The sequence below is a fragment of the Necator americanus genome, chromosome IV (assembly GCF_031761385.1).
Source record: "Necator americanus strain Aroian chromosome IV, whole genome shotgun sequence".
Taxonomy (NCBI): domain Eukaryota; kingdom Metazoa; phylum Nematoda; class Chromadorea; order Rhabditida; family Ancylostomatidae; genus Necator; species Necator americanus.
Genome location: NC_087374.1, coordinates 37,355,940 through 37,371,461, shown reverse-complemented (window position 1 = coordinate 37,371,461; position 15,522 = coordinate 37,355,940). Strand labels below are relative to the sequence as shown.

Here is a 15,522-nt window from a genome sequence, read left to right as displayed (position 1 = left end):
GTGCTAAAGTAAAATAATAAGCTCACAAAAACAGGTTCCGAGGTATCATAAAAGTCTGAGACACTTTATCAGCTACAAGAACTCTTCGGAAGGTCTGGTTTTCTTAAAGAATACAGAGATTTCTAATTGTATTGAAAGAAGATTATAAAGTGCTTCGCTTTAAAGCTTAACTAAGCAAAAAGTTCCTCAGAGGTGAAAATACACTTACAGTGTCCTACTTAATCAATTCACAACAAAAAACACAACAAGAACAAGATAAAAACGAGAACGAGAACAAGTAGAACTTGAATAAAATAAAGAAAAAAAAAGCGTAATCAGTGGGAAACGAATTTCTGGAGAAGAAAGAGGATCGTGAAGTGAAAACAGGTTTCATAAAACCATCATACGGCAGTTAATAATAAAAAATAGAATCAATTGAGTACTCCGAAGAGATAGTTATAAGGAGTTTACGAACTATATTGGCTGCTCGCAATCTTCAAAACTGAATACAGCAGTCGGACAACCATCCGCACCATTCTTCAAAAGAAACTATTCAAAGACAAACAGTGACGGCAAAGCGTTACTACGAGAATTAAAAAGAAAACAAACCTCCACTGAAACATTAAGGTTGATAACGCCAACGCTTTCTAACATTCTCTTATTTTCCTCTTCAGATAAACACGATTTTTTGTGTAAGTACTCCATCTTACGAAGCAATTCTTCTGCTGTTTCCTGGAATTATTATAAATTTAAGCATGATTACATGTTACAAAATAAGAATGCACATGATTTTTCGAAATCTACAGCAACTGGGTTAAAAGTGCACTTCCATAAAGTATATATTCTTAAGAAATCAAACCTTTGCAGAAGTGGTGGGGTCATTGTCCATGAAGGATTTAACCACCCCAGTGAAGTCGTTAAAGATCACGTCGTCGTCGAGAAATGGTGCAAAATGAGGAAGGAACGAGCACATCTAAAAAGAACAATTCAGAAGGAAATGAGTTTAAAAAAACTCTTTACTCCAATTAAAACGAACCTTTGAAAGTGATTTCTCCGAAAGGGTGAGTTGTGAGATGAAGTGAGAGAAATATTGGGCGATCTTCTCATTATTCTCCACTGCTTCTTTACTATATTAACGCAAGTAATATGCTGCCATAAAACAGCTTAAAAAATTATCTGAAAATAGACCTTCCACAAAAGTCGAAGCGATGGCACATCTTCTCCACCATAAAGTCGTGTGAATAATCTCCAATCATTCCCAGCAATCGACTGGAATCAAAACCGCATCCGTATGCAAAAATCAATAGATGTCAACAACAATGTCGCAAAAGATACAGAATACATACCTCACAACTGTTTTGAAAGCATCCATTGAAACTTTGTCTCCATAGCGAGACAGCCGACAGATGATGTCAGGAAGGACATTTACTAAAAGAGTCCCCTGCAAATACATTGCGAATAAGTGAATATTATTTACCGTTATTTATAATCGAAACATCGACTGTAAACATTCTTACCTTCTTTGATAGTTCTGTAAAAAGATTACAAGCAGCAGCAGCCACTTCTCTTTCGCCGCTACTCGACGACTTTGAAGGCAACATACAAAATGCAACATCTGACAGACAACCACGTGGCTGGAATTAGTTTTCTTTTGCAACTTGCCCGTTCTTTCTATGAAAATCTTACAAAAAAAACGTCCCAGAAATAAAATCAATGCAAAGTCAGCCAAAACTCTATCAAACTAATCGAGGAAGTGTTACATCATTAAGAAGTTCGCCACCTTTGCAAACAAGGTGACAGTTGATCCACGCAGAACTCGTAGCGGAGGTTCTTAAATTAGCTTCTAACTCATCTTTATGACATTGGCCTTTCAAACAGGACTGTTCTGTAGTGACAACTAGTAATGAAGTTAGACACAAGTCTTTGATATTTCCTTTTTGTGGTCATTGGCAGATTTTTGCCGGAATACGAACGTCAACGTGACCAGCTATGACCTGCGGTCAATCTTAGGGATCAGGAAGTGATAGCTGCAGTGTAAGAAGTCACAAACAATGACTTCTCAGCCATCTATTTTAACGAGTGTCTGGCCGGTAGAGTCGGATATTTAGTAGATTATTTTTCCATTAATTTCGTGCGGAATTTGTCACTTCCTCCGTCGTTGCTCCATTGCTATAAGTGCCTGGTTATTAAATCTCATTTCCAATCCATACTTATTCACCTATGCTGTTTACAAAATCCACCATGAACGTTTTAATTAGGGGCGCTGGAAACAGTGCATAGAAACTTGATGCAGATCTGCCTGCATTATCTGCCAAAGCAAACATCTAGGAGGTGCCGACAACTGAGTTGCGGTGAACGATCTTTGATATCCTTGTTCCATCCAGTACAACCCCACATAGCAAAGTTCAACATAACCTCAAATTCGCACCGACAAGGTCGCGAAGGAACTTCTGGTGGCGTTTACAGGTCAACTCGCGCCAAAATTTGAGTTGTATTCTATATTTGAGAAACTTTTGGATTTCAATAAAGAGTCCTACAGACGCAGATGTGTAGCACTAACGGTCATCTACATTTTAGAACTAGACTTGCGAACCTTAAGGAAGTCATTGGAGAGCAAATGAGTCAAGTGCAGTATCGCAGTAAGCCGAACAGATGCATCTTCGTCTCTTGTCCTACAAGATGAAAATAACAAAATGACATTAGGAACAAATTCCGAAACAAGTAATCAATGAAAAACTAACATTCTATAAATAAACAGTGCATATTTCTCCAACATTGCTGGAAAACGACGCAACACATCGATACTGCTTGTTAGCAGATATTTTCTCATTTGAGGTTCTTCGTCACAACAGAGGACTGTAAACAGAAACGAAGCGCCTCGTTCCGCCAAATGGGGACTGTAACGGGGCACGATTCTTTCGCTAACTTCGAGTTTTCAACGACAAAAAGCTTTAGAAAAATAACTTTAAGCCATAGCAAGTTTGTCGGAATCAAATGGTTGAATTCTCGACGAACCTAATCAACATGAACTTTGAAAACGTCCTTGTAGCAGCATCACGGATCGCTTTACAGTAACTAGCTGTCCTCATGCATGAGACAACAAAAGTGAGACAAACCCCCAACGTACTGCTTGGTTCCAACAAAGAATCTTCTAACAGCTTGTTCACATGTGTTCGTATCAGATCATCAACAGTAGTGGCTGAAAAGTCCAGCTGAGCCATAAAACATGCCAGCGATATAAGAGTTCATTTAAAAGATGCCCACGATTGGTTTGGCCTTTTTCTTCTTCGGAGTCATTCACCACTTCCGTAATCGGCTTACTTTTGTCATCTTTTTCGTCACAAACTTCCTGCTTTATGTAAATAGTAGTTTTAGTCGAAGGAACTGTTGCTATCACTTCGATATCCTTTTCACTGGTTGGTTTCATGTTGAATATGCCAGCTTCGTACGCAAAGTCCGTCTCTACTTCAGACCTGTTAACGTCAAAATTCCCATAGTCCTCATCCGTTTCATGGTCGCTCTGAAACAACAACTTGCAGCCGGCTGAAATTAATCGCAGAGCACTAGAAAACCTTACCTTAAGCTCTACTTCGACTAACTCTGCAACTCGCTTCAATTCATGTTTGAATGAGCCGCTGATGTGCACAAACATGGCTTCAACAATCTAGAAACGGTCTCTTAGAAACCTGATCAGTTGTTCGAGACGTAGCAACGTTAGTGGTTTTCGTGAGATGAGCACAAATGTGCTAGTGTGTTAGTTTTGAATGCTGCTTTATAGATGTTTGAATTTTCTTAATTCTGGTCGCTAAATGTGGTCAAGCGACGAACAAACAACCATCTCCTAACTGTTACAGTTATAGATACAAGTCACTAATTAGCAAAGCTAACCAAAAAATGAGCAACATTCCGGTTGGGGTAGAATTCTAAAGGCTGTGTACACCGCTTCATCGATAATTTGTTGTTCCAGTCTCGCAAACATAATTAGCTGTTCCAAATTAAACAGTGATAGTGATGTACGTTTCGTTTAGATGTAAAATAAACTCCGAATAATCAATTGCTATAAAATTAACATAAGTTGTAGCATCACAACAGTCGGTAGCAAAGGCACAAGAATAGTCACCTCTCCTATAATTGTCAACGTGCGCTCTAACGTCCTCTGCCATTTCATATTCCAGTAGACTCTGAGAAACGATGGTGAATTCCGTAAACCAACAGAAAACAAAAACAATGCTGCAAACACAAACCGTCTATCCTCAATAAGATCGGAATTCAAGTTTTTCTGAGTTTCCTTGAATTTTTCATAGAAAATAAGAATGTCTGCTGATCGTTTCGCGTACCAGATAGTCTGAATGAGAATGCAGAAACGCGAAACACGGGATAAATAATATTGAGCTAGATATAAAAAATACTTTGCCAAGAACCCGTGACATCATAAAATCTACTTCGCTAGATAAGGCAAAAAGCACGCGGATAGCGTTCCTTGCACATGTGTGCCACAATGTGGCGGTTGCTTCGGCATCGTCTGACAGCATGACTGCAAGTAATTTATTTCCTAGAGGTTCTAGAAAGAAGCACCCTAATTTCCTCAAATCAATAAAGCAAGTGGGAATACTCATTAAGAACGTTAAACTCACGCCTGAAGAGAAGCCTTTCGATATCTGGGAACAATGAGTCAAAAATGCGAAGACGAAAAATATCTCGATCAGATTTTTCTTCAGGGGAATCCTGAAAGATTTCCGTCATTTTCTTTCTTCACACATTTCGCATTTTTTCAAAAATGATGAACACCAACGCTATGAAGAGGTACGAGGTTAGAGAGCGCTCGAAGAGCTTCACAGGCCAGGATGTCATCGGATCCACGAATATACTTTTGGAATTCCCGCAGATGTTGACGCATAAATATTCTATTTCCTCTAAACGATGAGAACAACAACGTGAGTTGTTGCATTATGCAACTGCACTGAAACCCACTTAGCTAAAATGGTCAATGCCTTCATCGCCAGGACTCTGTCCTCCAGATATTTTGTTTCAAGAATCTTAAAGAGGAGTAGGACTAAGGCACCATGAGCATTATATAAGTTCCCACATATGATGCTTTACTTTTGGTTTAGAAATTCGAATCTGAGAAAAGCAACGTGAGAGTAAGAAGAGAAAATCTTGCCTGGAAAAGCACACAGGCCACAGTAGTCGGGTAGTTATACTGCTGCGACATCACACAAAACAAATTCTCGACGGCATAGTGATCGGTCTAAGTTGAAACAAAATTGTATATCATTCTGAAACTTCAAGCCTACAGAATGGTGCAATTCGTCTTTTTCTAAATACGCTAATAAAAAAATACTTTTTGGCTGAACAGCTCCTAAATATCTTAACCACAAAATGTACACAGTTTAAAGATGAATGGGAAGCCACTCTCAATTATTTGTGAATTTGTTACCCTGTCTCAAGCGCTGACAAATCAGAAAAATTAAAGGTTTCTAGGAAAACACAGTGGAACTGTACCTCTTCAACTCGCTTCAAAAGCTTCAACAGCTGTAGAGAAGTGTCAAATACTTCTATTTTACCATCTCTGAAAATAGGAACAAATGATGTAGATTGTAAAGTAGAAATTGAGCAGTTTTCCTCTTCAAGTCATCAATCAACCAATCCAATCCTTTCATTCTTGCAAATCCAAAACACTACTCAATAGCTGTGGCCGTACAGCTGTCACGTGCAACAGATTTCAACCGCTCATACGTTTCATGTTTGGAATATAATATAGAAATCTCGAAGTATTCCCCGGTTCAAATGTTAAGGTAAGAAACTAATCTGAAATGGTTATACCCGATACTAATCCGGTTCCCATCACTAATTACTTGTACATTTAGCATTAAAAGTCAATGATATTCGGTAAACAACAGGCAACAGATAACAGGAATCCAACATAACAGGAAATAGAAGAACTCAGTGCATCTGTTGAAACGCGATCATGTTTCACATACTTGTTTCCTTTGCCTCTAAGGTATGAAGATAGTGTACACTTTCTTTTGCTTCCATAAACTTCTGATATTCTGCACGCATTAGAACACATTTTGAGCAGTAAATAAAAAGAAGAGTAAGGTGTTTACGTTCTTCTGACTATAAAAAGAGAGGCGATGGCATCGATAACCTCCGTTTTCGAATCGTCTGATAAGTTCTCGACCCTTCTATATAGCTCAAAAAGTGCAGCTTCACATCCGCTGAAAACGAAGAAATAGAAATGAGAACGTTTCAGAAAGCGTAAAAAGTGAGAAAAACTACTAAAGTACCGGATTAAAAAGCGGCAGCAGATAAGAAGGAAGTTAACTGCTTCACGTACATCAGCCAAATCTTTTGCTACCACACTTCTAACGACTTCAGGAACCAATTTGTATATCTGATCGTGCAATATGAAAGCGTCCTAAATGTTTTCTTACGCAGATACATAATCACTAGTGTTTATTCACGACAATGAAAATAAGTAATAGACCTAAGAGAGTGATGGTGTGGTAATTTGCGAAGAAGATCGATACAACTCTATCCTTTCCTTAGATATGGTTCGGCAAATATGCAAAAACAGCAGCAGACATCATGACTTTAGTCTGGGTTTGGAGGAAGAATCAAAGAGAACGAAAAGGAAAGCTGACCGACCAGCCACTTTCGATTTTCTCCCAACAGGATTGGATTCAACTACAAAAGCAGGACGTGATTCCACAACAGTATTTTGAGCAGTTCTTGGAGATCATATTTTGTTATTAGCACTGGCTGCATTCATACTCTCACTCTACCACCAAATTGCAAAAATTTGTTGTTTGGGGTCGAGATGTGCAGACGTTATCTTCCACTAAAGTTCATTTTTTGCTACATTTATTGGCACTGCAAGGTACGTATCATTCTCGATCGCATATCTTTTCTGTTGCATTTCTCTAAATGTGAATGTTTGCTCAAGAGTAATACCTCTAGAAATTGAAGTTTCTTTTCATTTCGATCTGCATCATTCAAATCACAAGACAATGAACTGGGAACAACATTTGCATTCTCATCGCAACCGTCGACCAGTTCTTTTGGTGCATTCAAAAATCGCTGACGAAGCATGACCAGCAAAGAGTCGACTATCTCCTCCTTTGATTGCTCTCTGGAATTGCATGCACTGAATATGAAGCTCTAAGAAGCGTACAAATCCGAGTTTCTATGGCCTCTGGCTACCGGTAGAGCTTGCAGCTGCAAAGGCGGCGCCTTCCTGGTGTTCTGCGGAATAGTGGCCACTTGATAGCGACTCGCGCGGTCCATATTCAGCAAAGAGCTCAAGAACTCGTCGATTTCGCGGCCACAGACTTAAAGGCATCACCCCACGAATCTGAGGTGGTGCAGATTTCAGGTAGAGTATTCGTATACGAGATGGGAGACTACGGAGAGGGAGGTGATTCCGTCCGTTTCTTCCTAATTGCCGTAAAAAACGGCCCGGAAGATGCGGTGCCGCACAAGGCTGGCGCGCTCCAGTCGAACTCCCTGCAGAAAATAGTGCGCCAAAACGCCTGAAGCTGTATCTTCCGGGCCGTTTTTTACGGCTATTAGGAAGAAATGGACGGATCCACCCCCCTCTTCGTAGTCTCCCATCCAGTATACGAATACTCCACCTGAAATCTGCACCACCTCAGATTCGTGGGGTGACGCCTTTAACTGGCAGACTTGCAGGCCAGCGAACAAACAATTCTAGCAACAATCTCAAAGCCTAACCACAGAGTGGAGCAAACTTACAAACTCATATTGTCGAATTTGCCTAGATAAAATAACTTCACGACCACCTTCAAAGCATTCTGTACTGAGTTGGGGAAGAAAAGTTGATGAACAACTAACTGCATAACTCTGTAAAAGAAGCTTGTGAAGGCAAATCAAAACTCATAACAAATTCTATGAATACAAACTTGTGAGTATACATCAACTGCAACGAATAAACGAAAAAACATGTGTTTGGTAACGACTTGCACAAAGGGACTCACTCTTCTAGCGGTGTCGTTATGAGTTCGTAATCATCATGTTGAAGGCTGCTCTGCTCTTCAACCAACCTTTTCAGAATATTTCCAAGTTTGTCCGAAATAGAATCGAAGAACTGTTCTGCGATCCTCTTCAAGAAATCATCCGAGGCGAGACCTACAACACTTTCGGTGGGAATGTACACTGAAATGCTGTACAGCATTCAGACCTAACACCCAAATAGAAATAAATGGATAAATTAGTGGTAGACTTTCCGACGTACAATCCAGCGTGTTCAGATGATTATAGTAGGGTCAAAATGACATGAAGCACGGTGCAGTTGTGTAAGCTGTTGCGATGGATGCGGTGCGGCAAAGCGTAGCGGTTAGAACCCAAGAGAGACCTTCGCTGACTCCATTCCTTGCTTTATTTCATGATGTTTTATTTCGCAATTTTCGCAACAGCTGTCTCCACCGCCCCACTTACGCAACTGCACCGTGCTTCATGTCGTTTTGACTCGACTGTACATTTGCGACTGTCACGGTAACTTTTTGAGTACATATACTTTACCATACAAATTGTGAATAGATGCAGCGTGTTGTGAACAAGATCCTGTGAAAATTGAGAACTATCATATTCACTTCTAAGCTCAGTAGAAAAACACGAGTCTTGACGTTTTTGCTGCTCCCGATTTTCTGCACGATTATTCCTCTTTACAATAACATGATGTAACTGTTTACGCACCGGTATCTGTAGATAGCTTTTCAACAATTTGGAGTCTCTGGTACACGGCAAACAAATGGGAACGGCTAAGCTGAAAGGAAGGAAGAATAACTCTATGGAAGCATGTGGGATCTTTGGAGATCCCCTCGACAGGGGGGTTTGAGGAGAGGGAAACGAAAACAGACCATGTCAGCAAACGTATGACAGCGCCATATAATAGCAATTTACCAAACTTAGCTCACAATCTTTTTATAATTCTCGTAACTTATCTAATGATCCTTGTTTCTTGATAAAAAGAAAAAAAAACATCTAAGAAAGTGATATATCTTAGGTCGAATCATGAACAACTCACATTCGTCCCAAAGGGGTTCCTGGCGAGGTAGAATTTCAAGAATTTTACTGCAGCTCTTCTCAGAGTCGCGGTCTTTTCTGTTAAGTGTTCCGCTGCAAGTAGAAATGATCAGCAGTAGCCATGCTATGGTAAATCATGATGAATTACTTAGTAGCTATAAGTGGGAGCTGTTTAAAAACATATCATTGAGAAACGCAAGCGCAAAGTCAAATTTAAATTTCGTCAAAATGTCATGCCTTTCGGAATTTTATTATGTTCTATTGAATTGCTGTCTTGTTATTGCTGTCTTGCAGAAAATATTTAATATTCTGGCTGTGGAGTGACAGTAAAACAAGCGGCAGGTGCGAGACTCAAAGGGGATGGGAGCACTTGTAATGACATATTTACTGGTAATGCCCAAAAGTTTATTATTTTCTTATTAGGTGTGACTCACCAACAGCATTCACCAATCCTTTCCTTAGATATATTTCCGGGACGTTTCCGCTCTGCGCCATTTCAACGCAACAACTAATCGCTTTTGAACGAACTTGTAAAGCAGTATCGGAGAGATGGAGCTTAACAAACGGTTTTAGTCGACCAAGTACTAGAATCCTGTATGAAAAAAACCCGCACCTGGATTTCATCTACCATTCTCTCACGAATTATTGCAGTGTTCTGCTTAACAACGGAAAACCGTGTTTCTTCTACGCCCGTGGTTAGCATCGTAGAGAAAGCAGAAAGTATCCGTGAACGAAGCGTATATGGCTAAATATTGGAGTAGTTGAGTTCTACGTAGATTAAGAATAGAAGAAGGTTTTAAATTTACATCATAATCAAGAATCGGTATCAAAGGCGCAATGTTTTCAAAGAAAATGTAGGGTGCAATTTCAGCCATCGACTCAATGAAAAGAATGTATGGTCGAGGTATATGGCAACATGACGTCGATAAAAAATTGCGATGAAGTTCGTCCATCGCAAAATAGTACATATAATACAACAAATGGTCCAAATCACCTGAAAATATTATTTCTGTTGTCAAAGCGGAAATATTTTTCAACAGGATAGGAGAACGAACCATCTACAGACACAGATTTCACTGCCGCAAGAAAAGGAAAATTCTCGATTGTGGTTGAATCCTTGAGATACTTCAATTCCATCGTTGTGGAAACAAGCAACCACGCAACCGCTGAATTCAGGTTAGCAAAACAAATCCAGGTAGAAATGTTGAAAAAATATAGCACATTTATGTCATGGACACTGTAATAGTAGCTGAACGAAGAACTTTCTGTAGCAATCAATACTTATTTTGTAATTTCATGAAAAAGAGCGGAACTGAATGTAGCATGAGCTACCTTTGTGTTGGTTGAATTCGACGCAGATGGGCCGCAAAAAGCAGAACATTTGACGGAGGCTATTAAGAGCGCCTGTGGATTTGCAACAGAATTTAGGATGTTTAATGAACTCGATGATTGCCGAAGCCATTGTGCTGAAAGGAAATATACACATGAGCAAATTAAACAACAATTTGCCAAGCGATATTCATATTCACTTTAAGGGACTACTTGCGATATCTCCTTCTATAACACAATATGCTACGAGTAATTTTTTTTTATTCGAACTGTTTATGTTCACTTTCCATCGACTACGAGAGTTTACGGTTTAAAATGAAGATTCGCAATAGTTCGGACACCAATAAGTAACTTGTAAGCTGCACCTTTTAAGTTTGCCGCAGCAAAAGAAGGTAATTAGCGATGAATAAAGCTGGCCTTCGCGTTTTTCCTTAAAAACGTTGAGAGAATCAATTTTTGAAGTTCTCACCAAAGCAGTTCTTTGTCAACTTCTTCATGTTCCCAAAGAAAACGAAGAGCATTCCGTATTGTATTACCCGTTCGATCAGGAACAGAAAATGTGCAGATTGAGTGAAACATTTCCAAAACCTGTAGTTAGGATCGTTTCTAGCAAGGTTAACTATGTGCAAATACGAACACGACCTTTCGCTTGAGAATATCGTAGCATTGCAACACATTGTTGTCAATATCTTCTCTTTCTGAGCACAGCTCTCTTTCCCCTAATCTACAAGTGTTCGCTTGGCTAATAATGTTTGCATAGGCGCTGGAACACAAGTAATTCCACAGAATAATCAGAGTACTTGGTTTTGCAATATACTAACAGAAAAAAACTAACATGCTATTGATTTCATCTTCACAGATTTCAGTGATGGCTTTAACCAGGCTTACGATCACTGATAAAGTATCAGAAAATGCCAACGCCTTCTCAGCATCCTGTGAACGAGAATCTTTTTAACATACCTCGCAAAGAAACCCCTATAAAAAACAAATAACTGATTATTATTAAGCGGAGCTCGGGACAGGATTGCCTGTGGTAGAATGAGTAGATTATTTGATGCACGGATGAAATATAAAATATTGGACGATTTAACGAATTTCATGTCACGAATTCGATAAAAAAACAACAAGCGAAGGGATCTTTCCAGAAAATCTAGTTGAAAATTATTTTACAGCGATGTGTAGACTCCTATATGCTTATACTTGCGTGGATGCAACACGTCCACAGCAATTTAAGCATTTTCTCTATCCAACACACACAAGTTCCCTCTTGTCACAATCGAAGGAGCACCAAACAAGCGAAGCTAACGTCTTTTATAAAATCATTTATAAGACGACTATTTACAGCAGTAAGCTGGGTCTCCATTCACCACAACCAAAAAAATAAGCAAAAAAAAGATGGTGTAGCAAAAATAACCTCTTCACTTCGATCTTGTCCGCAATTAAGAGAACGAAACAAAAACTTCATTAGGACTGACTTCATCGAGTCGAATGCTAGAAGGAAAATAAATAGAAAGAATGAAATGGAATCTTGAACTCTACAAAATCTAATTATTTCGAAGTGTTCTCCTATGATAATGCTTACTACATCTTCATGTTTCTGACAAGATTTCACGCCACAGGTCCGGTTTTAGATAAGCAGATTGGACAAAATAAAAGCTTTTGCTTCAGTAGAATGTATCTAATAAGACGACAGTAACGCGGTTGGCGCACTCCTCTACCTCTCTTTAGTCTCACTCTTTCTTCTGCCTTTCCCTAATCGAGAACGACTTGCGGTCACTTAGTTGAACATATCGTAGCAAAACTGTACTACTGAATACGGAAATCCGATTTGCATTTGAAACAAATCTCCAGAGATTGCGATGTGGGCCAAAAGAGGAGACTTCATCCAATAATAAAATGTACCTCTCAGAAGTGTTTCTAAAGTGATCAGTCGCAGTTGCCAGGTGAAGCCATTGTTAAAGTCTCTGAAAGAAAACGGAAAGGATAACGACAAAACTACGTTGTGCCTACTAGGGTATCTGATCGATAGTCTTTCGCGCTATTGATCAGTTGGAAACACCCAGCGTCAGCTGAGCTACGGCTCGCAAAAGTCCTAATGTGGCAATAAACAAAAAAGAAACTGTGGCAGACAAATAATCTTGCATTTCTGCAGCTTTTCAATTGTGTTTCGTTCCGCTGTTCTACTTACAGCAATTCTGTTTGCAATTTCACGAAGGCAATCCAATGGAAATAATAGTCTTGACAGCAACTTTAAGCGCAAAAAGTCTGGCAGTATAACTGTAGAAGTTAGCAGCTCCGTGTGATTTAATCGCACGACAATGGGAGGAATGCTATGTTCCATAGCCTGGTCAAAACGAGTTGAAGTTCGATGCAGTTGTGTAAGCGGCTGCGTTCAAAGTGGCACGGTGGAGGCAGCCAGCGACTGGGATCGAGGTAAACCCTCTCTGGCTTCACTATTTTTGCACTTTGAGTGGAGCCAGCGATGTTTCCCTCATCGCGACGGTTCGAATTCAGTCGTTTACGCAACTGCAGAGAGCTTCAGACTCAAATGTACCTTCTCCAAATTTAGAAATTCCAACATTAAAAAAATTCAATTGATTCCCATATCACACAGGAAACTGTAAATGTGTATATTTATCACGGTAACCCGTACGGTTTAATGATTGTTAGGCATGGTCAAAACGCCCTCACCTAGTGAAAATGTGCGGCTTTCAAACATTGATCTAGCAGTAATGGTAAGAAGATCAAAATTCAAAATATTTGAAACCAAAAACAGGTTTTTACTTTTACAAACAAGGTTTTTACTCGGCTATAGTTTAACTGACAAAAACTGAAATATATACCAAGATACACAAGATTTCTCTCAAAAGTTAGTCTTTTTCTCAATAGTGGCTGCTTTCTAATGAAAATGAAATTGATTGGAATCAGAAAGTGAAACGACAGCTGGACAAGTAAACATTATGTTCATCACAGAAGTATGCCAAATCACCTGCACAAGAATAGAAGACTGTCGTAGTATTCTGGTATAATTTCGTAGCCCTTCTCATCGAAGACTGTTTCAAACTCTGAAAACACCTAAATCTAAGGAAGAAAATTAATGCCGAAAAGATGGTGATGAAAGCAAAATAGCAAATGAATTAGCGGTAAAAAATAAGTTGAAGCAGCGGCAACTTTTTCTCACCATCCACAAGTTCTCTTGGATTCACGTACTCTTCGTCTTCTTCTTCTTCGCCTTCACAGCTCTGGTCGAGCCTCTCTGCTGGTTCTCCGGAATTAGATTCGTACCCCTCTGGCCTTACAATATAGTAAGAGAAATAGATTTAAAAAAAAGAAAAGGAACAAATAATACTACAAATCTTTACATTGACATATATACATGACTAACACTTTTTTGATAAGATTTTGTGTAACGAAGCTATCTGTAAGAAGTATATGGCACAACGGGATACTAACATCTAAGGTTCCCTAGAAAATAGAGAATGTAGAATAAAAAATTCGAACCTGACGCTAGCACTACAGTTTGATTCGCTGCTTGCTGAACTCATAACCTCAGTTGAGAGAATTTGAGAAGCCCTCTAAAACATACAACAACAAAACAAAGCAGAAAATCCTGTACTGAAAAAAAAGAGTTGAAATTTAAGTGAATCAGCAACAGGCACACACAACACAAATAGTGCGATAGCGAGACAAACGAACACCACAAACGTTGGAACAAAAAACGTGGAGTGGAAAAAAGATGGTTGCACAATAGAACATAATTCTAGAAAAAAAAATAACGAAGGGCAATAATGATGCGACAAAAATGAAACGCATTTAGCCACATTTAACCCAAAAATAGACAGAAGCATAGAACGAGTATTTTAAGATAATTCCTCTCAGTATTCAGGGAAGGTAAAAATTTGAAAGGGTTCATTATGACAGTTGGTTGTGTCATATCAAATACATGAAAATAAGCGCAAGCATGCCATGTTGATCCGATCGTGGTCTCTGCATAACATTTGTCACGAGCTACCACGTGCACCACAGTGTACCATAGACACAGCGCAGTCCAAAGGCGTGCGGAAAAGTTTAGAAAAGGTCTTCGCGTACGTTGTGAAACTTATACATTTCAAATGTCTTCCTGAAATTGAATGAGTTTCCCTTCAAAACAGATAGTCGCTTGCTATGGGAACTCCACTAGTATCTGCTCGTTTCAGCCACGCAATATTAGGTCATCAGACTATTAGACTGGTGCATAGTCGGGTCAAAACGACATGAAGCGTGGTGCATTTGCGTACGCGCTTGAAACGGCATTGTGAGGCAGCAGTTGGGAGCGTGGAGCAGCTGGGACTTGAGCTGTAGCCAAGATTGGTATTGATCGTTTTTATTAAACAACGGCTAACGTTTCGGCGTTTACGCCTTCGTCAGAGCCTGGAAAATTCAAAGCCATTAGTGATTTATCCTCTCAAGCGCCTCATCACCCTACAGAAAGCATCCAAACGGTAGGAAAACTTCCATAAGGCTTATAACCGCTGCGCCTCACCGCACCGCCTCGAGAGAATCTGTGTACGCAATTGCGCCGTGCTTCACGTCGTTTTGACCCTACTATAACTTCAAATGCTTCATCTAACAACTCATAATTTCTCTATTTTGATTTTTTAGTTAGTGGGAACAACTGCGATTGTGTGAATGTCAACGTCGGTGGAATTGAAAGTTGGGTGCGCCTCTTCCACTTGGAAAATTGTATTTGCTTACCTTGAGTTAATGTCAGCGAAGCAGTAAAGGAGAGATGTTTTTCGGTCCAACGTAAGTGTCTAAACGTCAGACTCCAGACGGTAATGGAACGTCCACCTAACAACCTTTGAGGCACAGTGCATTTCAATGCTATTCTAGGCAAAAAAAAATGCCTAGTATCAAGGGAAAGAGGACGTGGAAAATGTCAGGATTTTTCCTCCGTGATGCTCGTCGTCGTCCAAAACGTGTGAAACGAACACTGAAATAGTGTAGGATGAAGATCTCCTCAGATTTCTGCTCTGTCAGGACTGACTCATGACATCCTTGCATCTCGCGCGTTGGTCCCACCAAAAGCCTGCAATCAAGTGATTGGGAGGTGCAAGGAAGGCGGTTTGGAGTCGCCTTCAACATATAAGCTCCATTTGCCCACTCTGGGAAGACACAACGTTTTCCCAC

General features: G+C 39.7%; 1 protein-coding gene across 2 annotated transcripts; it reads right to left on the bottom strand.

The window, feature by feature from the left end:
• Nucleotides 1-453: 453 nt before the first annotated feature.
• Nucleotides 454-15,396, bottom strand: RB195_003898 (uncharacterized protein; the record flags this gene model as incomplete). 2 transcript variants are annotated; one of them, XM_064201765.1, is made up of 41 exons in its annotated part: nucleotides 454-516; nucleotides 589-711; nucleotides 839-952; nucleotides 1,016-1,106; nucleotides 1,168-1,248; nucleotides 1,326-1,420; nucleotides 1,497-1,613; nucleotides 2,573-2,651; nucleotides 2,721-2,876; nucleotides 2,995-3,178; nucleotides 3,244-3,499; nucleotides 3,557-3,643; nucleotides 4,100-4,160; nucleotides 4,224-4,324; nucleotides 4,389-4,513; nucleotides 4,614-4,704; nucleotides 4,772-4,892; nucleotides 4,951-5,015; nucleotides 5,141-5,227; nucleotides 5,482-5,548; nucleotides 6,087-6,197; nucleotides 6,267-6,397; nucleotides 6,934-7,111; nucleotides 7,735-7,842; nucleotides 7,977-8,127; nucleotides 8,695-8,764; nucleotides 9,026-9,117; nucleotides 9,459-9,579; nucleotides 9,638-9,769; nucleotides 9,831-10,018; nucleotides 10,080-10,190; nucleotides 10,357-10,490; nucleotides 10,823-10,941; nucleotides 10,996-11,116; nucleotides 11,189-11,286; nucleotides 11,768-11,844; nucleotides 12,256-12,317; nucleotides 13,343-13,418; nucleotides 13,535-13,642; nucleotides 13,855-13,888; nucleotides 15,325-15,396. In XM_064201765.1, 41 exons carry the CDS (start codon nucleotides 15,394-15,396, stop codon nucleotides 454-456), a joined length of 4,458 nt encoding a protein of 1,485 aa, XP_064057645.1. The 2 variants fall into 2 exon arrangements, with proteins under 2 accessions (XP_064057645.1, XP_064057646.1); XM_064201764.1 differs by lacking the exon at nucleotides 15,325-15,396 and having other exon boundaries at nucleotides 13,535-13,647; nucleotides 13,855-13,898.
• Between the last annotated feature and the right edge of the window lie 126 nt (nucleotides 15,397-15,522).